The 24,514-nt window shown below is 41.0% G+C and overlaps 1 protein-coding gene across 1 annotated transcript; it reads left to right on the forward strand.

Annotated features, from left to right (window-relative positions):
- The first annotated feature begins 201 nt into the window (after window positions 1–201).
- On the forward strand, window positions 202–21,896 carry LOC138949253 (ATP-dependent DNA helicase DDX31-like). Its single transcript, XM_070321031.1, has 17 exons — window positions 202–398; window positions 1,748–2,010; window positions 2,825–2,900; window positions 3,452–3,566; window positions 4,068–4,177; window positions 9,411–9,452; window positions 9,752–9,816; window positions 11,081–11,200; window positions 11,791–11,900; window positions 12,849–13,069; window positions 14,168–14,374; window positions 15,021–15,080; window positions 15,593–15,783; window positions 16,146–16,230; window positions 18,392–18,494; window positions 19,171–19,387; window positions 20,725–21,896. Exons 1-17 carry the CDS (start codon window positions 276–278, stop codon window positions 20,816–20,818), a joined length of 2,202 nt encoding a protein of 733 aa, XP_070177132.1. The 5' UTR covers window positions 202–275; the 3' UTR covers window positions 20,819–21,896.
- The last annotated feature ends 2,618 nt before the right edge of the window (window positions 21,897–24,514 follow it).

Below are 24,514 nucleotides of genomic sequence, written 5' to 3' on the forward strand. Positions count from 1 at the left end.
GACTAATAAAGAAAAGTCGCAGTGCATACATCAACATTAAAAAGGTAATTATAGTGCTAGTGACTATTGCAACTAGTGAACATGACCTTTCTCGCACAAGAATCTTAATAAGTCTGTTTAATTTGCTCAGATAGAGTGTAGCCTACTGCGTATAGCTAGTTTTGTGACTTAAGCAGTGATTGGATACTTCCGGTAGAAACAAACAGCGCTGCGACCACGAGGCGACTGTTGATCGTGAATCCGAAAGGAGATCTATCTCTTTTGCACTTCAAAAAATGTCGTCTGAACCATATGATACTATGGAGGACGATGGACTGGACTTGTCTCTTAACTTAAATATCACCTCTTCGTCAAGGCAGGCTGGAAAGCGTGACAGACCGAAAGTAAAAGGAACACGGGTATGTTTGATAGACTCTATCATAGAGTCACTTGAAGTTGTCCGTATGTTGATGTGATTGTGAACGTTTAGGGTTCATTGCAAGCCCAGAAATTCGATCTGTGAAAGATTTAAAGAGAACACAAAGCAAATTGTCTGAATAATCTCATTCAAAGCTTCTCCGAGGACTGTACTTAAAAATACATGTGGCGATGTTTATGTAGACCTGTGTTCATTTACTGAATCAGTGAGTGAGTGACATTTGGGATTGTGGGAGGGGCCCCTGTTGGGTTTTTTAAAACATTTTTTCGCTGTGTTGTGTACATAAACTGATGTGACATTGGATCAGACAGTCAATCACACTGACACTCAATAGTCCGCACTCTGTTAGTCTGTAACCCTACACAGTACACTTCACATAACTTAGGGGCATGCTATTAATTAACCTCTTCACTGCCACAGTATAACAGCATTTTGGTATTGCTGTGTGCCAGGGCAAAATTTCGCTTTCTTCGGTAGGTTCACTAATCTGTTCACTGCTCGATCATTTATTGAGATATCTCTTAGATCTTTGGCATGTGTTTTGCTTATACCCTTGGCTATTATATGATGACATGATCATTGGACTTTGTTTGTGATTGTTATAGTAAAAATTGATATAATGAGATTTTCGTCAAAAATTACAGTTTCCGGACTTACACACACACAGTGACACACATTGCATCACGTAAAAACACTGCTAAAACTGGTGTCAAACATCAGGTACTCACATTACAGCCCATAAAAGTATTCTTCTGTGTGGTAATCCATAAATCACTTCTTGTAGAGCTTCCAGAACACTGTATCGCTTGAAAACAGGTCTACGAGTTGAGGTCCGACTTTCAGCCGCCATTGTGAATGGCGAGAATTCTACAACACGATCATGGGTTTTTACACACGTGGTAGTAGCTTCAGTAACTTATCCGAACGGTCTATGGGAAAGAACTGTGTTTAGAACCCCTACAAGTACTTGGACAGTGGTTACCTCCCATTTAGTTTTCAGAAATGTCCTGAAATGTTGATGACACAAATCCAACGTACGAGATACGGTTATGGGCGTACGAGAAACTGAAAATGACCACGTATTACATACGGGGTGGGCAGTGAAGGGGTTAATTATGCATTAGTACTAATAATAGTAGTCTGAAGTAAAAAGTGTGTAACTTTACACGATTTAGTGTCCAGAGTGTCACACATTAATGATAGTTTTGATTATACAGGGTCTCAGAAAATAGTGACTCCTCTAAAATCTCACAATCAAAGCTTTGAATTCTTATCACAATCACATGCTGAATAAACCATTCTAATTTTGTGGTTCACTTTTCATTACAGAAAGAGAGAATCAAGCAAAGAAAACAGATCAAGTTTCACCTTCAGAAGGAAAAGGAGAGCACAGCTGAGCAGGAGGCACAACACAAGCCAGAAAAGAGACGGAAGGGATCAGCAGCGGATGCAGAAGAAAACGATGATGACTCTCCACCCAGGAAGCTTGCCAAGAAGGACGATGTGGCATTTAGAGCTGGAGCAAAGAAGGCCGGCAGTGACGTCATCTCTTCACTCTTCAGACATAATCCTGAAATACCGGCAGTGAAGAGGTTGGTTGTGATGTGTGTTGATGTAAAATTAAAAAGATCAGCAGAAAGATAGTTTGTACATGTACATAAAAAGACAAGTAAAAGTAGAAAGTACAGCACTTATGTATTTATGAAGAGGACAACACTGATTGAAAATAGGACGCGTTCAACCCTTGGGTCTGCCTCATGTAAGATATGATAAAATAAGATACAGATTAGGTAGAGGTGCAATGCCTTTGGCACAGTCATCCATCACCCAAGGCACTGCATACCCCCAGCAAACATCCCTCCCTCTCTCTCTCTCAAACAGACACTCATTCGCACATAGACAGACACATACACGCATAGATAGACACTAGCACGCACATACCCTTACATAAGTTACAACTTACATACACACTCTCTCTCTCTGCGAATTCTTCTTTAAGACTTTATCTTGTATTATCGGCAAGAGCATGCCTCGAGTGGATGTCAGTATAGGGTTCGTGGGATACCTTGCAGCTTCGCTGGGATAAAATAAGAAGAAGAAAACAGACGATAGTATAGTCCACAGTTATCACATACCAAGAAACAGACAAAGGAGGAAGTCAACCTACTCTAAAAATCAGCAAGCGTTGGTAAGTGATGGGGAAAGAACAATTTAAAATGCACCAGAACATAGTTTGCACATCACAGTCTGGATGATGTTGGTTGTATTGACATGACCAATACTTTTTTTAAAGAGGGGTTCAAACTTCAATGCTAAAACTATTTTGTTTGATTGAAAGCTTGTGAATAGTTTATCAAAACGTTATCTATAGATCTACATTTGTTTATACCAGATACTCTGTTTCAGTAAGGGCGTCAAGGGAGTGAAGGAAGACCTCTTTGCCTCCACAAAGTTCAGTGATCTCCCTCTTCATCCTCATTTGGTGAGTCACACATAAATTACTGATATGGCTACATTTGCCTGCAGTGGTAGTGGCACAGACAAATCTGCCCTGGCGACCTCTTGATAATAACTTTCTTTAATTACGACCACCCCAAAGGATCTCAGACAAGCATTTGTCTGGATTGTTCATCTTTCCATAATGACCACCTGGGCCCTCTTAATGACTTTTGGTTGGTCCCTTGGGTGGTTGCAAAAACAGGTTTGGCTATGTCCGCAATAGAAGAACACCAGACCAAATAGCCTGTCGTGGCATAATGCTGTTAATTTTTGTACCTCTTTAAGTTTAACCAACAATTTTAAGCTGATTTTTGGCATCACGAGATACTAAACCTCCGACTTGACTTGATGTGGAGCTCTGAAAAGGCTAGGTTCTAAAAGAGGGGAGGTTGTAAACTGGAAGGGAAAGGATATGTTTTGTGCTGATTCAAGCCTTGTCTCTGAATGTATGTTGAAAATAATTCTTTCCTTCCCCTCCCCCCCCCCCCCCCCCCCCCCCCCCCCCTGATATGTAACATGTATATATTGTATCAGATTTCCAACCTGGAAGAGAAGATGAAGCTGGCGACCATGACACGCGTACAGCAGATGTCCATCCCGGTGATCTTGAGAGAGAAAGACGTTCTGATCAAGTCACAGACAGGTTCAGGTAAGTTTAAAATCCTATTTCTGGGAAATTGATATCCCTTCCTCCAAGCAGAAAGGAAATAGCGACAAAAATAGCATTACCTAGGTGTGTTTAGGTGTAATCAGCCACCTGCATTTTTGGCAAAAGTACTGGGGGGGGGGGGGGGGGGGGGTGTAGTGTGGATTACGTCTCTTGAGTCACCACATATATGCCTGTCTGTCCTGGCCTAGGTTCAAACCTGCGATCCAAGAATAACATGTCAAGTGCTTTACTAATAGAGCTGCTTTCATTTGTCATGCACTATACTCATGTTTTCAATTTCATCAAGGTGAATTGTCAAAATAATTGCAATTTGAATCTTTGCTCGAGCTATTGATTACATTTATTTGTAGACCAAAAACTTTTCAATCATATGGACTAGGAAAACCAGAAAAGAAGTTGTTCACTTGAAAACTTATGACTTTTTCTTCTAGATTTTTAGATGTCGATAAAACTTTTGATTTATTTTGTCTGTACTTGCAGGTAAAACTTTGGCATACGCAGTACCCATTGTTCACACCCTGGCCAGTTTACCCAGAAAGGTGCAGAGGATGAATGGATCTTATGCACTTGTGATTGTGCCCACAAGAGAGGTATGTCTGTATTTCTTTTAATTTGTTGTGCTTTTTTTACTTTTTTTTTACTTCAAAGCTAGGTGTTGTCTTTTATTATTTCAAGACCTATTGAGTTTATTCACTGATCGTAGTAGACCACAAGCCAAAACCCTGGAAAGGAAAGAACGACGGAAGCAGAGCACAGTCTCCGTTGAGACACACCCCTGCATCATACGCGGGAAACACTGTGCCTCTAGAATTGGTCTCCACTCGCATATGGTCACGGCTCAGAAATGGCGTCGAACTCCACCCTTGCCCCATTCAAACGCCCCACACGCTCAGTTATGGTTTATTCTACCTTTGAAAGTACTGACACGGGGTGCAGATATGAATACAGTTACTATTCTGGTAGAAACCGAAAGGTTTGATGACTTTGTTTTTGAGCAAGGCGCAATAGTAGAGTGAATTTACGTCGATTTTCGGGCCGGAAGTTGGGACACTTTTTTACTTGGTGTCGAAACGTCGTATTTGCGCGTACTACACACACTGCTTGGATAAGAACTTGATGGAGATGGAAAGAGAAGGTGTTAGTTATTGTTTACATACTGCACGATAACTAGTACCTCACCCCAACAGTCGGCTGAGATCAAGTTTAGATCCAACGGTGAGTATGTTACTTTTCGTGTTTGGAGTCACGTAGGCAGTTTTAGCTTTTGCCGCGCTTTTAATAATGATGACAGACGTTGAACTAAGCGATAAACTTGGACAAGAAAGAACAATCTACTACTTAAAAAAAAAAATATGCACAAACACAGAAGACAAAGCAATGAAAATAAGTCTTAAGTTCGTTGTTGTGTACTTTCGTGTTACCGCGAAAAGTAACAACGTAAATCAAAGTTGTTTATCGACATGTTCCTGACTTCCAACGGTGGAAACAACTGTTCTATCGTCTGCTACAAAGTTGCATTGACTGTCTCGAACTCAGAACTCAGTGTGGCATGGAGGACATGGACGTAAACGGCCAAAGTAAGAACCACTGGTTTTTCGTTGTATGTAACGTACTCACCTGCAGTTTGAAACACTGTTATTTTCACTAAATAACAACTTACTTCCTTTTTTTTTCATCTGAAAGTTAGAAGTGTTATTGTGATTTGTTTTGATAAAATTTGCATTTTTTAGGACAAAGATTTTTCTTTATTTTGATTTTTAAAGACATATGTTTGAGACGATTCAACCAATTTCCCAAGTTATTCAGCGTTCATGTCATTGCATGTGTTTTTTCTGGCCTTTTCTATAGTCTTTCCATACAGTTCACCTTGTGCTTTGTTTTCATGCCAATTTAATGAAATAAATTACAGGAAAAAGAAATATATGTTTTTTTACATTGAGTGCGTTACTCACACCACTCGCACATCGTGAGAGGTAACACACTCCAATCGTTTGTAGAGTTATCTTGAAAATTATTTAAATCTTGCTGGAACAAAGTAAGGAATGAATCAAGTGAACAGAAAATGATGTCTGCGTTTATTGTTTTGAATTAGAGTGGGGTTTTTTTGGAACAGTGTTAAGTGTGTTACTCACACCACTCGCACATTGTGAGAGGTAACACACTCCAATCGTTTGTAGAGTTATCTTGAAAATTATTTAAATCTTGCTGGAACAAAGTAAGGAATGAATCAAGTAAACAGAAAATGATGTCTGCGTTTATTGTTTTGAATTAGAGTGGGTTTTTTTAGGAACAGTGTTGAGTGTGTTACTCACACCACTCGCACATTGTGAGAGGTAACACACTCCAATCGTTTGTAGAGTTATCTTGAAAATTAATTAAATCTTGCTGGAACAAAGTAAGGAATGAATCAAGTAAACAGAAAGTGATGTCTGCGTTTATTGTTTTGAATTAGAGTGGGTTTTTTTTAGGAACAGTGTTGAGTGTGTTACTCACACCACTCGCACATCCTGAGAGGTAACACACTCCAATAGTTTGTACAGTTATCTTGAAAAGTATTTAAATCTTGCTGGAACAAAGTAAGGAATGAATCAAGTAAACAGAAAAGGATGTCTGCGTTTATTGTTTTGAATTAGAGTGTTTTTTTGACTCACATGCGAAGCAAAAGTGAGTCTATGTACTCACCCGAGTCGTCCGTCCGTCCGTCCGTCCGGAAAACTTTAACGTTGGATATTTCTTGGACACTATTCAGTCTATCAGTACCAAATTTGGCAAGATGGTGTATGATGACAAGGCCCCAAAAAACATACATAGCATCTTGACCTTGCTTCAAGGTCAAGGTCGCAGGGGCCATAAATGTTGTCTAAAAAACAGCTATTTTTCTCATTTTTCCCATTTTCTCTGAAGTTTTTGAGATTCAATACCTCACCTATATATGATATATAGGGCAAAGTAAGCCCCATCTTTTGATACCAGTTTGGTTTACCTTGCCTCAAGGTCAAGGTCACAGGAGCTCTTCAAAGTTGGATTGTATACATATTTTGAAGTGACCTTGACCCTGAACTATGGAAGATAACTGTTTCAAACTTAAAAGCACATGTTATGCTTTCCTCATGAGACACATTTGGTCACATATGATCAAGGTCAAGGTCACTTTGAGCCTTATGAAATGTGACCAAAATAAGGTAGTGAACCACTAAAAGTGACCATATCTCATGGTAGAAAGAGCCAATAAGCACCATTGTACTTCCTATGTCTTGAATTAACAGCTTTGTGTTGCATGACCTTGGATGACCTTGACCTTGGGTCAAGGTCACATGTATTTTGGTAGGAAAAATGTGTAAAGCAGTTCTTAGTGTATGATGTCATTGCTAGGTTTAGTTATTTGACCTTGACCCTGAAGGTCAAGGTCATGTAAAGGTCAAGGTCAAGCATGTGAGTCGTATGGGCTTTGCCCTTCTTGTTACAATTTACTTTGAAGGATTGGTAATTTTCAGTTCTTTGAGTACTTGTTTGATCGTTGTTTTGTTTATTGGTGTTCATGTAACACACACACTTGCCTAGGGTACCTAGATATGCAGATTATTGCTGTCGGAATGTGTCAACAATAGTTTCAATAGTTGTGTAGCAACCATGGTGTCATTCTTACAATTAATTTCACAATTAACTGAATGCACTGAATATGAACAACGTTTTGTTCATGTTATGACAGTGTTTTGTAACACACTCATTGGCGAATAAACAGCATTTTTCTTGATAGCTTCAAAATCCGCCTTTAACCTGAAGATTTTTTGGGGGGTTTATCAAGTTTTGTTGTACAGTGTATTGTTTTCATTACCAAGTGGATGGATATATGCTTTATACCTTACAAAATAATGTGAAGTAAGACTTTTTTGGTGAAATGTAACACACTCAGTGTCAAAAGTGAGAAAATCTTCTCTGTATTGTGAATTGGAGCATGGTAGAAGTCATAAGACATCATTGTTAGGTTGTTATGGTTTTGCTCTTTCATTTTTCATTCTTTTGCATGCATTTTTCATGTGAATATCTTGACAGTGTCCTAAAGTTTGATTTTTTTGGTGAAATGTAACACACTCATTGGAAACTTTTAGGAATGACTTGACAGATAACTGATAATGGGAATAACGGGTCCGGTATCATTGATGCATTTCAACTCTTTACTATTATGTACTTGTTTCTCTTCCCATTACATGTATTTCTAAGGTTTTGTGTGTAAAATAAATAGGAATTTAGCAGTTTTGAATGTCTGTGTTGTGAGACACAGAAAGTCGATTTTTATTTGAATACATTTTCACATCTTGTTCTGATTTGATTTTTTTTGCAGACTGTCCGTATGAAGTGTGTGGAACTAAGAATTGATTGACTGCTGAAACAGTAATCTTTTCAGTTCTTTGAGTACTTGTTTGATCGTTGTTTTGTTTATTGGTGTTCATGTAACATACACACATTCCTAGGGTACCTAGATATGCAGATTATTGCTGTCTGGGAATGCCACTTTTCACAAATGAAGATCAAGGTAGATACTAACTAATGCAGTTAACTTTTATTGTGTAATAGGTTTACTGTTAACTGTATATTAGAAAACAATGTGTGACACGGTGTTATGTAACACACTCTAGTTAAAATTTAAAATGCAATTCATTCCGCAGTAATTGATGAAAATACATTGTTACTGCCCAGACACAACTAAACACATAAACAGTTTTGCTGGACCCCAAAATGGAAAGTAATCCAAGAGTTTGTATTTGTGACTCAAGTGTCCCACAAATTTGACACCTTTTCTGAGCCATGACCAGATGCGGGCACATTCCAGAAGCTGAACTGTTTGCTACTTGTTCGTTATACCGATGGGAGACTCCATCATCATAGTAAACTACATATATATATACTAGAGGAATACCCGGCTTCGCCGGGGTGAATTGCGAGACAGAGACAGACAGCGTGGCGGTTCACCACAATCACCTTTGAAGGCGAAGTCCTGTCAAACGGGATTGAGAATTTTAGAGCTTATTTCTTAGCCCTATATTATCTGTTATGGCTTCTCAAATGCCAGAACATACAGACAGACAAAAGCCGCTAGACCCCATCACAAACAGAACTCTACAATCCACAGGTGTGCCCACACACAAACACACACACACACACACAGAAGCCGTATATATGTATATCTATATCTATAAATATATAGAGATAGATGACAGTGTATTTTTCGCGTGGCTATAAATTGATTCGACCTTTTCACTTTTACAGTAAGGACAACTTACGGGTGCAATCGTGACATTCTAAAAATAGTAACGTAGTAACGGGAATATGGATTGACGCCACACGAAGGAAGGGAGATAAACGCTGAAAACACTGGAGAAGATAAGGAAGAGTTACTGGGAATGAATCCAGAGAAAAACCAAAATCGGTTCAGCGCTGCGCGCTGAGAGCACGTGTTGAAATATCTCATCGATGAGGTTGTGTCCGGGGTCTCTCTGAATAAGCCCACCAAATTTGAAGCAGATCCATCGAGAACTTTGGCCGCATCGCGCACAGACACACAGACAGACAGACAGACAGACACTAGTCGTATATATATATATATATACTTGAGGTCCAAGCTACATAGCTTTGCTTACATATAAAAAAGTTAAAGCTATGCAGGTCACTAATTCAAGGTCTGATAGAACAATGACTGTCTCATTCTGTGTCAAATGTCCTATTTTTGTAAACATGACAAACTGTAAATAAAGTATATATATATATATATATATTTATTGAAATAAACAAATGTTTTCCACCTCTACAAATATTATGTTTCAGTTGGCGATGCAGAGTTACGACACTTTCCAGAAGTTGTTACAGGTAAAAGGGAATGATTGAAACTCCTGTGTGTGTGTCTGTTTAAAACTGCAAAGACTCTTTACAAGTTTTATTGCTGAGTTGTATGGTTTTGCTTCTTCAATTCAGAAGATTTCTTTACAGTTTGTTTTATGACAAAGCGTCTGTTGTAATAGTGGTAATGACAAGAACAGGCATGGTATACATCTCCATGGTTTTGTGGAAATCGGCAACAAAACAGAAATCCTAAACCTCTGATTTTGTATGATTGCTTCCAGAAAAAGCCAGAAGTTAGTATACATGTTGTTTTTTTTTATTTCCAGAGCTGCGTGTGGATAGTGGCAGGGTGCCTCATGGGAGGAGAGAAACGAAACAAGGAAAAAGCCAGGTAATTCCTTGACTATTTGCTTTTACATAACATACTACCCCAAGCACATGTACACCTGGAGAGGAAAATCAACTAGGGTTTCACAGATTCTAACTAACTTGTTGATTTCCAGTGTTCTCAAGAGAATTTCTGGTTTTCTTGTTTCTTCCCAGTGTGATTTTTAAGCTACACTGGAACCCCAATTTTTAGATTTCCCCTTTGAAGACCTTGGCAGGTTTAAAATAAGGAGGGGGGGAGAGGGGGGCGTCCGCTGTAGCCCATCAGTTACAGAAGGTGGAATATTGGGCAACCTATACACATTATTTGAAATTACGTTGAGAGTAAATCAGATCTGATAAACAAAGGGAAGTAAGCACTGTAATTGCATACGACATGTGTAATGGAGTAAGTAAGAGTTATTCGGAACCGGTCTTTTGGCACAAGCATTGAAATAAACAAACCACGTACCGTATTTGACGGACTACAAGCCGCGACTTTAAAAAATAAAAAAAATAAAAATCGCATTGCGGCTTATAAAAAGATGAGGCTAAAACGTTACCTAAACTTGAATAGCATTCACCTAATGGAAGTCGCCGCGGATTTTCATTTCGCTCGATTAGCGATTACTGGTACTTTATTAGCTCTCTACTCAAGACTCGGTGTTTTTCTCTTTCTTTCGCGAATCTTCGTTTGTCAACAAGTCGTCGTGACAAGATAGTGTACAGAGAAACACCGGATGTATCAGGATCTCGCGCGCCGCGAGATTTCGTTTTTGTGTGTCTCGCGATAGTTGGAAGAGCGAGAGCCATCATGTTGTGTTTTCGTCTGCTCGAAATGTGCGCAAAAGTCGTAAATCATCCCCAAAAAGCTTATTCCGGGCGGGACTACATGTGTGTGTTGGTTACAAATTGTGTGTGTGTGATATTTTTCTTCAAACTTTTTCACTTTTCTTCTTTGTTTCACTTGTTTATTCTCGGAGCCCATTTCACCAAATACCGTTTGCCTGGTTGTTTTGATTGATTGACACGATCTGATTATATTTTTTTCAACGGCGGCTAATATAGTGACGCGGCCTATACGTGGCTCGTCCCAATTTTTTAGTTAAAAGTCGGGGGTGCGGCTTATAAAACGGTGCGTCTTGTAATCCGTCAAATACGGTACGTCCTCTTTTTCTCTTCTTCTTGTTTTGAGAGTAAATCTGGTTAAATGTGGATATTCTACAGGAAGAGATCAGAGTGGTTTTTTTTCCCCCTCCGATAACCATTGTTGTTTGTTGTGTTTGCAGAATCCGTAAAGGAATCAACATTCTGGTGTCGACACCTGGACGGCTGTTAGATCACCTTCAGCACACAGACTGCCTCACGCTCCACAAAGTGCAGTGGCTGGTTCTAGATGAGGCAGACAGGTGGGTTGAGTGTTATAGTTTGTGTCTGTGTGTCTGTCTGTTAGATCACCTTCAGCACACAGACTGCCTCACGCTCCACAAAGTGCAGTGGCTGGTTCTAGATGAGGCAGACAGGTGGGTTGAGTGTTATAGTTTCTTTGTATAGTGTCTGTTTGTTTGTTTGTCTGTCTGTCTGTTAGATCATGAGCAGGCTACAGATTGCCTCACCCTCACTCATGTACAGTGGCTGGTGCTTGATGAGGCAGACAGGTGGGCTGAGTGTTATAGTTTGTGTGTGTGTCTGTCTGTTTGTCTGTCTGTTAGATCACTTTCAGCACACAGACTGCCTCACCCTCCACAAAGTGCAGTGGCTGGTTCTTGATGAGGCGGACAGGTGGGTTGAGTGTTATTGTTAGTGTTTGTCTGTGTGTGTGTGTGTGTGTGTCTGTGTGTGTGTGTGTGTATGTGTTTGTCTGTGTGTGTGTGTGTGTGTTTGTCTGTGTGTGTGTGTGTGTGTGTGTGTGTGTTGGATGAATTGCAGCACACAGACCACACCAGAATGGAGACTGACATGTCTTGTTGATGCGTTACAACCACTTGTATGTGTGCAGACTGCTTGAACTGGGGTATGAGAAAGACATCGCCCAGATTGTCAGCATTCTGAATGAACGGCGCGGAGAGCAGAGGCAGACGATCCTCCTGTCAGCCACACTCACTGCTGGTCGGTATATTTCTTTTCTGCTTTTCAAGGAAATGTTTTCACCCTTACGGCTCTAATGTCGCAATTTTGCGACAGCATGTGTCAACCCTGTTGTTGCTTACTTGTCAAATGAAAGAATGGCTTTGTATATCATATGTAAAAAGAAAGCAAGTCAGTTGATCGACTGGTTCAAAACATATGAGCAGTTGAAGACCGAAACTAAGATTTTATGTGGCTGATAGTCATCTAGAAATCTAAAAGTCTAATGGTTGGGGCTCAAAAGGGTTGAAGCCTCCCTCTACCTGAAAACATATGTGCATGTCGATTGAACATTTCAGTCCTAAAAACTCTATCACTGTATGTTGGAGAACACTGGCTTGAACCCATTGTAATGTCTGAACAAGCTGGTACATGTACATTGTCTTCAGAGCAAAGTTCAGAATTTTTTTACAGCACCGTTTTTTTACTTTTTATTTTTTTATTACAAACAGTCACAAACTTACTTTTATTTGTAATTCAGGAAGAAAAAAAACAACAATGTAAAGTTCTTATCTGCATGTGTTCTTGCTTGCACTGCAGCCAAATATGACCTGTGTTTAATGCACTGGCCTCACTATCTTCCTTATCCAAATATGACCTGTGTTTAATGCACTGGCCTCACTATCTTCCTTATCCAAATATGACCTGTGTTTAATGCACTGGCCTCACTATCTTCCTTATCCAAATATGACCTGTGTTTAATGCACTGGCCTCACTATCTTCCTTATCCAAAAATAATTGTATCATAAGTGTTTATCTAAATCTAAATCATAAGTGTTTGTCTGTCTGTCTACGTAAAAGAACAGAGGGTCGTCGTACTAATAAATGTAACGTTTTGTTTTGTCAATAATTAAACGTTCCAATGGCCTAAAATTCTTGTTTTGGGGTTCACTCATTCACTGTCTTTTATTTTGCCTTTTACAATTGCAGGTGTGGAGAGGCTGGCTGGAATGACTCTCAAAGATCACGAGAGTATCGATGCCTCAGAGGAAGGCGGCGAACACTCGCCAGCAGACTCTGTCGGCCGAACAGACGGCGACACAAAGAACTCCATGTTTTCTCTGCCTGAAAAGCTGAGACAGCAGTTTGTCATGGTCCCGTGCAAGCTGAGGCTGGTCACTCTGGCTGCCTTTGTCCTGTGGAAATGCAAGGTATTGTCATCATTCATTTTCATTTTTATAACTTTATTGTTCCATCGCTGGGAAATTCGGGTCGCTTCCTCCCAATGGAAAGCTAGCAGGAACAGAGACGCGCTACCGGGGTGTATGCGTGTTTAGGTGTAATCAGCCACCTGCATTTATGGCAGAATGACCGAGGTCTTTTACTTGCCACAGTGATGACACTGGGGTGGAATATGGATACCGTTTCTGAGTCTGCACATAAAGTTCCCGAACCTGTGACCCTAGGATGACAAGTCCAGTGCTGTACTAACTTTACTTTACTTTATTTGGTGTTTAAAGTCGTTTTCAACAATGAAGGTTATATCGCGATGGGGAAAGGGGGGAGATGGGATAGAGCCACTTGTTAATTGTTTCTTGTTCACAAAAGCACTAATAAAAAAATTGCTCCAGGGGCTTGCAACGTAGTACAATATATGACCTTACTGGGAGAATGCAAGTTTCCAGTACAAAGGACTTATCATTTCTTACTTACTGCTTGACTAAAATCTTTACAAACATTGACTATATTCTATACAAGAAATACTTAACAAGGGTAAAAGGAGAAACAGAATCCGTTAGTCGCCTCTTACGACATGCTGGGGAGCATCGAGTAAATTGTTCCCCCTAAATCGCGGGGGGGGGCTGTGCTAACTGAGCTACCGGGCCCCTATACACATTCGACAGTGGCACCTCTCTTGTAAGACCTCGCTAATGCTTTCTCAGATATTCTGTTCATCACCTCTGTAAATATTTCACCATTTTGTTTTTCCCTGGTGCCAGGAAAAGTCCCTGGTGCAAGACAGTCATAAATTGCTGAGAGAAGTTTCACTTTTGTAAGATTTATCTAAATCTGTGATGAAGCGGAAGCTTTAATTGATTATACGGCATTGGGCAAAACAAGTTTAACAGCTGGCAATGATGCAAGATATTGATAAAGTGGTCAATCTTAAGATCCCCAGATTGTATTATTTTGCACAAGAAAAAACATTCCGGGGGGGGGGGGGGGGGGGGGGATGTTTTGATAATGCCTTAATGATTCATTTCAGACTGTTGCAACAGCTCATTTTGTGTATCATGTTTGTTTTCTAGATGCAGCCCCAGAAGAGCAAGATGGTGGTGTTTCTCAACACACAGGACTCGGTGGAATTCCATCACCAGCTCTTCACTCAGGTCTTCAACCGGCACCCTGCAAAACAAAACTTGTGTGATGAAGACCACTTGCTGAAGAGCAGCAGAGACACAAAACAGATTCAAGCGCTCGATTTGTTCAAGCTTCATGGAGATATGGCGCAGAAGGTAATATAGCTTCCACAAGCCTGCATTTGGTATGAATTTTTAGGGATTTACGAAACAACAAGACATGTATACAAATTCATTTTACTGTGAAATAATCAAAGTAAGAATGTTGCTAGAATTTTTCTTTGCCAGATTTGTCAAAATGGCCAGAGCGGTTTGGGCAAATTTTGGGGCTGACCAACAGGCCATTGTTCCCCATTCAAGAAACGTTTAGCTATGCTGCCAAAATGAGGGAAAAGTTTTTATTAATTCGAAATAACTTTATAAGTTTAGGCGCATTGCCGACTGCCTGGTGTAGAATTCCTTAGCAGTGGAATGTGAATTTTGTGTTTTACAATAAACAAGCCATATTTTTATTTCCCTGTAAGACAATCGTGTGTCTCGTTTTTAAGTCGGCGTGCAATCTATTTTCATTCTCCTGTAAGACAATCGTGTGTCTCGTTTCTAAGTCAGCGTGCAATCTATTTTCATTCTCCTGTAAGACAATCGTGTGTCTCGTTTCTAAGTCAGCGTGCAATCTATTTTCATTCTCCTGTAAGACAATCGTGTGTCTCGTTTCTAAGTCAGCGTGCAATCTATTTTCAAAACTCTCAAGTTTGTCGTCAGTAGTGATACAACCTCCAATTTGTTTATTTGCCTTTATTAGGAGAGGACACAAGCCTTCCAGGAATTCACTGCAGCTTCTTCAGGTGTTCTGCTCTGCACCGTGAGTTGTCTCTCAACATGTTGCTTTTCTCATGTCTGTCTAATTTCAGCGGACGTTGTCATAAGATGATTTGATGAAAACGTAGAGTTTTATTTTATTTATGTTAGATGGTTTGTTGGTTAGTTAGTCATTCATTCAGTTACTGAGTTAGTCTTGAGATTGACCTTTTACTATTTATGAATAGACATTTGTTTATGCTTTTCTTTCTGGGTCATTAAGAGCTCGCTAAATTAGTCACCCAGTTAGTTATTGAATATATCGTTTGCAGGATGTTGCTTCAAGGGAACTTTGGGGGGGGGGGGGGTTGGTAGATCAAGTTCCTATCTGTGGGATATTCTTAGGATTTGTATAACTAAATGGATTGATACACGTTGCATTGTTGTTAAGTTCGTGAAATCATCGTTCTCTTGAACATTATTCTATGAAGCTAGAGTAGCAAACATTTAGTTTTGGTTTATATATTATGTATGACAAAAGGTAGAAGCATTCACTTTTCTTGTTTTTATTTGCAGGATGTTGCCGCAAGGGGCCTTCACCTGCCCCGTGTAGACTGGATCGTTCAGTACACAACGCCAGGAGCCACAGTGGACTACATTCATCGCGTGGGGCGTACAGCCCGTGCAGGCAAACAGGGCAACGCTCTGCTCTTTCTCATGCCCAGCGAGGCAGGCTATGTGCAGGAGCTCAACAAACAGAAAATCAGGCATGTCTTGTTGATCCGTTTGTGGCAGTTTACACCACTCAAATGATTAAGCAATCATTTAAGTCGATAGATACATAAATAATACATAAATTCATAAATCAACACTTTTCATTTTTGACATAACAGTGGATGATGATTAGATGAAGTTCTGAAATAACTCTGGCGGGTTTGTATAGGTTGTGGACGAGTGAATGCTCTATGAAATTAGGAGGCACGTGAAAGGCCTATAATGTCACTCAGGAAAATGTGCCTCATATGAACAAAAAGTCTGAGAAAACAAGGTCTGAAAAAGGAGGGGGTCTTAAAAGGGGGGTTCCACTGTATTCTGTTTTAAAGAGAGTTGTTGCGCATGCTTTTTTCAGCTTGAGTGAGGTACCAATGAAGGATATTCTGATGATCCTCTTGAGAGCCATTCACGATCTACCACAGCAAAACAGAGATACAACGGTATGTTACTAATGCATTTACTGTATTTTCTGTGCTTGGGCTAGTATTCAACTGCACCAGATTTCCCAGGAGATGCATGGTGTTGCACCATGGCTGAATAAAGTCATTTTTGTATTGATTGTTCTTTTTCTAAGCAGTTTATTTGCTTTTTTCCAGAGAAAAGATATAGGATCTGCCTTCTCGTCGCCATAAATGGCGAACTCCGTGTTGTCCTTATTGCCGTACGCATTCCGCTCAGCAACTCTAAAATAAGTCGTGGTTCAAAACACTCATGGCAACGTGCTTCAAACGTACACCACCGATGGTGATTTCTTGCTCCGTCCCAGCTGTTGCAAGGGTAGCAGCATAGTTTCCAGCCAATTTTCATTCTGGACGAAGAAGAATGACAAACTTGATCTTCCAATTCGTTCGTAGCAATAGCAGACGGCACTATCGACTCGCACTTTCTTTTTAAACTTCCGTCACGCCAGCCTCTGCAACTGATCTGATTTTACTCGATAATCATCTCCTTTGCGTGTCAAGCACTGAAATCGGGGCAAAACGTGTATTTAACTGAATTATCCACAAAGATATCCCAGGAAAATCGCAGCTGTAGATATTTCACATCGCCTTTGGCAAGATCTGGCGGAAATGAAGAATATTGCATTCTGGGAAGGCCGAATCGAACCGAACGAGACCGAGCATAAACGAAGTTTAATATCCGCGATTCGATTGGTCAGCAGCCAAAATTGCTCATACGGAATCTCCCGGAATCTTCATCGGTTCTCTTCGGCTCGATCATTGGAATGTCTTCTAGTTGCTGTTACTAACGGCGCGAAATTCCCGTTGTCCGCGGTATGAACTGATCGTAGCAAAGAAAAGACAACTCATTCCAGTCATGCTAACATGACCACCGTTGACGATGTGTTTGACTCGCAGTCACCTCTCAAACATACGCATTTTTTTTGCTGTTTTGTGTTTGTTCAATACACAATTGCATACACATACATTGTTCATTTAGCCGTTTTGACCGTTTATGATTAATTCTGATCTAAAATCAGTACATCAGAGCAACCAGAAGAGGTTCAAAATCCAGAATCAGAAAGAAAACAAAAATGACCAGGGAACAAAAAAATCACTTTTTTGCCCTTAAATCATAGACACAAAAGTGCTTGTTCGTTTCAAGTACAGATTGTAAAAAAAGCCCAGCATTGAATCTTTATCCTTGTTGAATAAAGTTCAGTTCAGTTCTTGAGTAAGTGCAAAAGCTCTTTTTATATTTAGTCAAGTTTTGACTAAATATTTTAACATCGAGGGGGAATCGAAACGAGGGTCGTGGTGTATGTGCGTGTGTGTGTGTGTCTGTGTGTCTGTGTGTGTGTGTGTGTAGAGCGATTCAGACTAAACTACTGGACCGATCTTTATGAAATTTGACATGAGTGTTCCTGGGTATGAAATCCCCGAACGTTTTTTTCATTTTTTTGATAAATGTCTTTGATGACGTCATATCCGGCTTTTCGTGAAAGTTGAGGCGGCACTGTCACGCCCTCATTTTTCAACCAAATTGGTTCAAATTTTGGTCAAGTAATCTTCGACGAAGCCCGGGGTTCGGTATTGCATTTCAGCTTGGTGGCTTAAAAATTAATTAATGACTTTGGTCATTAAAAATCTGAAAATTGTAAAAAAAAATAAAAATTTATAAAACGATCCAAATTTACGTTTATCTTATTCTCCATCATTTGCTGATTCCAAAAACATATAAATATGTTATATTCGGATTAAAAACAAGCTCTGAAAATTAAATATATAAAAATTATTATCAAAATTAAATTGTCCAAATCAATTTAAAAACACTTTCATCTTATTCCTTGTCGGTTCCTGATTCCAAAAACATATAGATATGATATGTTTGGATTAAAAACACGCTCAGAAAGTTAAAACAAAGAGAGGTACAGAAAAGCGTGCTATCCTTCTTAGCGCAACTACTACCCCGCTCTTCTTGTCAATTTCACTGCCTTTGCCGTGAGCGGTGGACTGACGATGCTACGAGTATACGGTCTTGCTGAAAAATGGCAGCTACTTGACTAAATATTATATTTTCGCCTTACGCGACTTGTCTTCTTTATTTTTATTAATCATTATGTGATTGATCATGCTTGATATTGAATGATGTAACTTTCAGCGTCAGATGCCAAGAACGTATGAGGAAGCTTCCACCTTCATGCAAGACAGATTTGAGGAGAGTGTGCTCAGAGATGAAAGTCTGCAAACACTGGCCGCTAAAGGTAAGCATGTACAGTAGACATCCCCTCCCCCCCCCCCCCACACACACACACACCAACACAACCCCCCTTCTGTAAGCACACAGGTAGACCCCCCAACACACACACACTACCCCGTGTACACTACATTGGGGTGTGCACGTTAAAGATCCCACGATTGACAAAAGGGTCTTTCCTGGCAAAATTGTATAGGCATAGATAAAAATGTCCACCAAAATACCCGTGTGATTTGGAATAATAGGCCGTGAAAAGTAGGATATGCGCCGAAATGGCTGCGATCTGCTGGCCGATGTGAATGCGTGATGTATTGTGTAAAAAAATTCCATCTCACACGGCATAAATAAATCGCATAAAATAAAAAAATAAAAAATAAATAAATCCCTGCGCTTAGAACTGTACCCAGGGAATACGCGCGATATAAGCCTCATATTGATTGATTGATTGACTACCCCGATACCCTCACCCCCACTGTATGCATGTACAGTAGACCCCCCCCCCAACACACGCACACCCTACCCCTCCAATAACCATATAGGTAGACAACCCCCCCCCCCCCCCAACTCACACCACCCCCATACCCTCACCCCACCCCCACTGTAAGCATGTGCAGTAGAGCCCTCTCTCCTACATATATACAAACAACAAGAAATTAATTTCCAGAAATCGTCCATTGTTGCAGGTTACCAATCGTTTGTGAGAGCATACGCCACCTACCCCAGTCACTTGAAGGACATTTTCTCCATGAAAGACCTTCACCTTGGCCACGTTGCCAAGAGTTTCGCCCTTCGTAAAGCACCTTCAAACCTGCTCGGCGCTGCCAACAGAGGTCGAAGCAAGAGCAAAGGTCGCAAGTGGGATGGCAACCCTCGCCTGAAATTTGATGCTGACAAGACAAAGTAAGTACATTCAAGTTGTTGTTGCTGTAGCATTTCTTTCATTTTATTTCCTCTAATATCCCAATGCTGGAAATTCGAGTCGCTTCTTCCCGTTGGAAAGCTAGCAGCAAACTGAGTCGTGCTACCCAGGTGTATGCGTGTTTAGGTGTAATCAGTCACCTGCACTTATGGCAGAATGACCGAGGTCTTTTACGTGCCACTGTGGTGACACATGGGTGGGCATGGATACTGTCTTGGAGTCTGCACATAAAGTTGACCTGTGTCCGTCCCTGCAGGGATTCTAACCTGTGGCCTCAGGATTACCAGTCCAGTGCCTTACCAACTGAGCTACCCAGCATCCCTACGGGATAATTAGCTCTTGCAGGGGGGAGGGGATGGAGATGGGGAGTACAGGGGGTGGGGGAGGGGGAAGCAGTTATATGCACAGTGGTGATATTTCTATACAGTGGAACCCCCTTTATTACCCATCCGCCAACACATGACTCCCTCACTTTTAAGTCCTTGCATTTTCAAATGTTCTGTATATATATGAAGTCTTATATCGCGCGCGTATCTCCAGACTCGGACTCAAGGCGCAGGGATCTCTTTATGCCGTGTGAGATGGAATTTTTTTACACAATACATCTCGCATTCACATTGACCAGCGGATCGCAGCCATTTCGGCGCATATCCTACTTTTCACGGCCTATTATTCCAAGTCACACGGGTATTTTGGTGGACATTTTTTATCTATGCCTATACAATTTTGCCAGGAAAGACCCTTTTGTCAATTGTGGGATCTTTAACGTGCACACCCCAATGTAGTGTACACAAAGGGACCTCGGTTTTGTTTTTCATCTCATCCGAAAGACTAGCACTTGAACCCACCACCTAGGTTAGGAAAGGGGGGAGAAAATTGCTAACGCCCTGACCCAGGGTCGAACTCGCAACCTCTCGCTTCCGAGCGCAAGTGCGTTACCACTCGGCCACCCAGTCTTGTTCTGTCCATAATCTCTGTAAATTTACCTCCATTTTAAGAGTTCCCCCCTTTTAAAACCTGATTTTTGGATGTTTCATGGGGGGGGGGGGCACTGTGTTGATCTTTGATGGACACAACCTGATATGTTACTAGGCTTGAAATCCAAGTTTTGGGATTGTTAAGAAAGAGTCTCTGTGTGATAATATGAAACACTCAAAAGGTGTGTGTGAATGTCTCTTTGTGTGTGTGTGTGTGTTTGTGTGTGTATGTGTGTGTGGTTACTTAAAACTCAAAGTGTGCATGTGTCTGTGTAATAACATGAAACACTCAAGGATTCGTGAAAGATGTGTCTGACTGAGATGATGACTTTACATTTCAGGTTCAACAGATTCCAGAAGAAGCGTCCCTTGTCATCAGTGACAGTGTCAGAATTTGGCAGCGGTTTAGTTTCAAAGAAAAGCATCACAGCTTAAAAAGACAACACATGGGAAAATATGCCTTGAGCCCTCTGCCTCCAACCGAGCCTAGGCCGTCAACGACACATCTCTATTGGCGGGGAAATAGCTCAGTCGGTAGCGGCTCTGGCTCAAAACCAGTTGTTGGTGTCGGCGTGGATTTGATCCCCACATTCGGCGAGGGATTTATTTCCCAGAGTCAACTTTGTGCAGACTCTCCTCGGTGTCGGAACACCCCCGTGTGCACGCATACGCATGATAAAGAACCCAAGTTCACAGCGAAAGTCTCGGGACTTGGAAACATAAATACACACATGTAGGAAAACAACCACAACAAGAAATTCCTCCGAGGTAGGAAAAACACCCCCGTTGGTCAAAGGGAAATAACCATTCTCACTGCCACCAACTGAGAAGGTTATTTCCCTTTGACCATTAATATGTGCCTCTATAAGTCCTTGTAGAATCTTAATCCACCAATAACTCCCTAACCGTGTGTTTGACTGGTCCCAATTTTTGTAAGGACCGTCTCAGGAATGTATAGAACCTGTTCACCAAGTTTGGTGACGATCGGTCCGTTCATTCTTGAGATCTATATGCGAACACAAACACACACCCAAACAAACAAACACATCGAGTGAATCCTATACACACCCCTATACCGGGGGTGTAAAAATGGGTAGCGCCGGTATACTGTATGGCAGCTTGCTTTCCCCAGGGAGAAAGCAGCCCGAGTTTCCCTGAAAGTAACCTCACAGGACTATATGAATCTTATCCTTCTCCTCTTCTCTGGGCTGTTTGTTCTGCCTCTTTCCAGTTCCTCTGTCTCCTCATCTCCCCCTGTATTGGCGCAATGACTAGTTGTCTGTGATCACTGATGGTGTATGTGTATGCAAACAATGGATGAAGACAAATATGTTTTGACACTCGTGAAGGTGGTTTTTGAGTCCTTGCAAATAGGAGTTGTTGACTGAACTCATGTAGCAAGCAATGGAGAAGACATTTCTTTGTTATACCTTGGCGCAATGACTTCTTGTCTGTAATGATGTACGTGCAGGCAAATAATGGATGAAGTAAAAAGTTCTATAACAACCATGAATAGTCTTTTGGAGTCCTTGCTTTTGCGTATGATTGCATTTGATTGATACAAGTGTGTGTGTGTCTGTGGAGGAGGTAATGTGAAAAGCAAACAGACAGAAACACATAGAAAGGCCATCAACACAAATTAAAGTGCAGTTTTCTACAGGACGTAACAGAGGCAAAGAAACTTACAGGGCAATAATGAGCCAGACAAATAACAAGCAAACAAATCAATTATTTATTGCGTAGGCCATTGGCACATTTCAGAGAGGGAACAGCAGGTTGAAGAAAGGAACAACAGCACAATAATATCAATTTATATGAAATTAAAATGTCAAGCGCTATATAGATCTCCCCGTATATATATAGTACAGAAAAGTATGAAAGTTGAGATATTTTTTTAATTTTATTTTAATAAGCATACTTACAATGCCTCACAATTGAAACCGTAGCTAGGCTCCGGATTTAGGCGATTTGTACAGTCCGTATGTGCAATTAAAACAGGCTATTAAGTGCCTTCAGACGGGTCTCACTGTACATAAGCAGATTTTTAACTACACCAAGAACGTTGTAACCAAGATCGTACACTCCGCTAAGACACTTTTTCTGCAGACTCAGATTGCCACTTGTTCTTCTAGCAAGAAACTGTTTGATATTTGCAACCGCTTGACTGGCCGCACTAAGGTGTCCCCACTCCCCACTGTATTTCCTGTTAGTGAGCTGCCTGATGTTTTTAGTGATTTTTTCATCCAGAAAGTAGCTGATATTAGATCAGAACTTGACACGCTAGCTGTTAATTCTGCTGCACCCACTCATGTTGATGCTTCCCCTGCCTGTACGTTTTTAGCATTCCAGAAAGTCAGTGAGAAGGACCTTAGAGAGATTATTTTGAAATCCAAACCTACAACTTGTCCACTTGATGCATTGCCCACACCATTACTTGTTGAAAACCTTGATCTTCTGTTGCCTGTTCTCACCCAGATTGTTAATGACAGCCTGTTGTCTGGTGTTTTTCCATCATTGTTCAAAACTGCACTTGTGAAACCGCTCCTTAAGAAATCCAATCTCGATGTAAATGTCTTAAAGAACTACCGCCCTGTTTCTAACCTTTCATTTTTGTCAAAGATCATTGAGAAAGTAGTTTTAAAGCAGCTGTTAGTGTATTTGAACACTCATGATCTGATCTCGCATTCTCAGTCAGCATACCGTCCTTCTCACTGTACTGAGACTGCCCTGCTCAAGGTGACCAACGACATTCTGTCTGCTCTGGATGGTGGTGATGTGTCTGTGCTCACCCTACTGGACCTCTCGGCAGCGTTTGACACAATAGATCATGTCACACTGCTGAGCAGGCTCCAGACCTTGTATGGCATCTCTGGTCCAGCGCTGGCATGGTTTGAGTCCTACCTTACGGACAGAACTCAGGCTGTGCTTGTCGATGGCCAGAGATCAGCCCCAGCCCCCCTTGTTTTCGGTGTCCCTCAAGGCTCTGTACTTGGCCCCGTCCTCTTCATTATGTATACCAAACCCTTGTCTGCCCTCATTCAAAATCATTCCGTTTCAAACCAGTCTTTTGCTGATGATACCCAGTTGTATAAGCCTAGTTCCCCCGCTGAGACACATGCCGCCATCCAGACCATTCAGACCTGTATCTTAGATGTTAAGTCATGGATGGTAGAAAATAAGTTAAAACTAAATGATGATAAGACAGAGGCACTTCTGTGCATGAAAAAGTCCACTAAGTTCCCAAATTCTCAACCTTCGTCTGTCCAAGTAGGCAATATCGACATCTCTTTCTCTTCTTCAGCTAGAAACCTCGGCTTCACCATCTCCTCAGACATGACACTCAACAAGCACATCTCCAACATCTGTAGGTCCGCATACTTTGAACTCCGCAAGATCGCAACCATCCGCCATACTCTGTCCGTTCAAACTACAAACACTCTAGTCTGCTCTCTTGTTCTTTCTAAACTTGACTACTGTAACTCTCTTCTCTCTGGCTGTCCACTCTACCTCCTGCACAAACTACAGAAAGTTCAAAATTCTGCAGCACGCCTGATCCTCAAAGCACGAAAAAAAGATCATGTCACACCACTTCGCCGCACACTCCACTGGTTACCCATCCAAGCCCGCATTGAATACAAACTGTCCACTCTCTGCTTTCACTTCTTCTCTGCCTCGTCTCCTGCTTATTTCTCTGAACTTCTCACTGTATACACTCCTGCTAGACAACTCCGCTCCTCTTCTGATAGCCGCACCCTAGTCATCCCACACACAAAATCAAAAGCATATGGACAACGCACTTTTGCATTTTGCGCATCTACTCAATGGAACTCTCTCCCCTCTCACATTCGCCACTCTCAGTCAGTACAGTCATTCAAGCGAGCACTCAAAACTCACCTCTTCCAGAAACACAACTCCTAAAGTCGCAACATTTTGCCATCCTGTTCTGTAACGGTTCCATCTCTATTCAGCTTGTTATTTTTGTCTTTTGTTTTAAATTATTATAAATATAATTTTTCACTGCAGTAGTCCTTTAACTTTAACCCTTAGCTGTAGGCTAGATATGCACAAGTCATGTCGGTGCCACATAATGCTGACACACATGTTCCTGTGCATAGTTTATGGATAACGTGT

This window comes from Littorina saxatilis, linkage group LG15 (genome assembly GCF_037325665.1).
Source record: "Littorina saxatilis isolate snail1 linkage group LG15, US_GU_Lsax_2.0, whole genome shotgun sequence".
In the NCBI taxonomy this organism is placed as follows: domain Eukaryota; kingdom Metazoa; phylum Mollusca; class Gastropoda; order Littorinimorpha; family Littorinidae; genus Littorina; species Littorina saxatilis.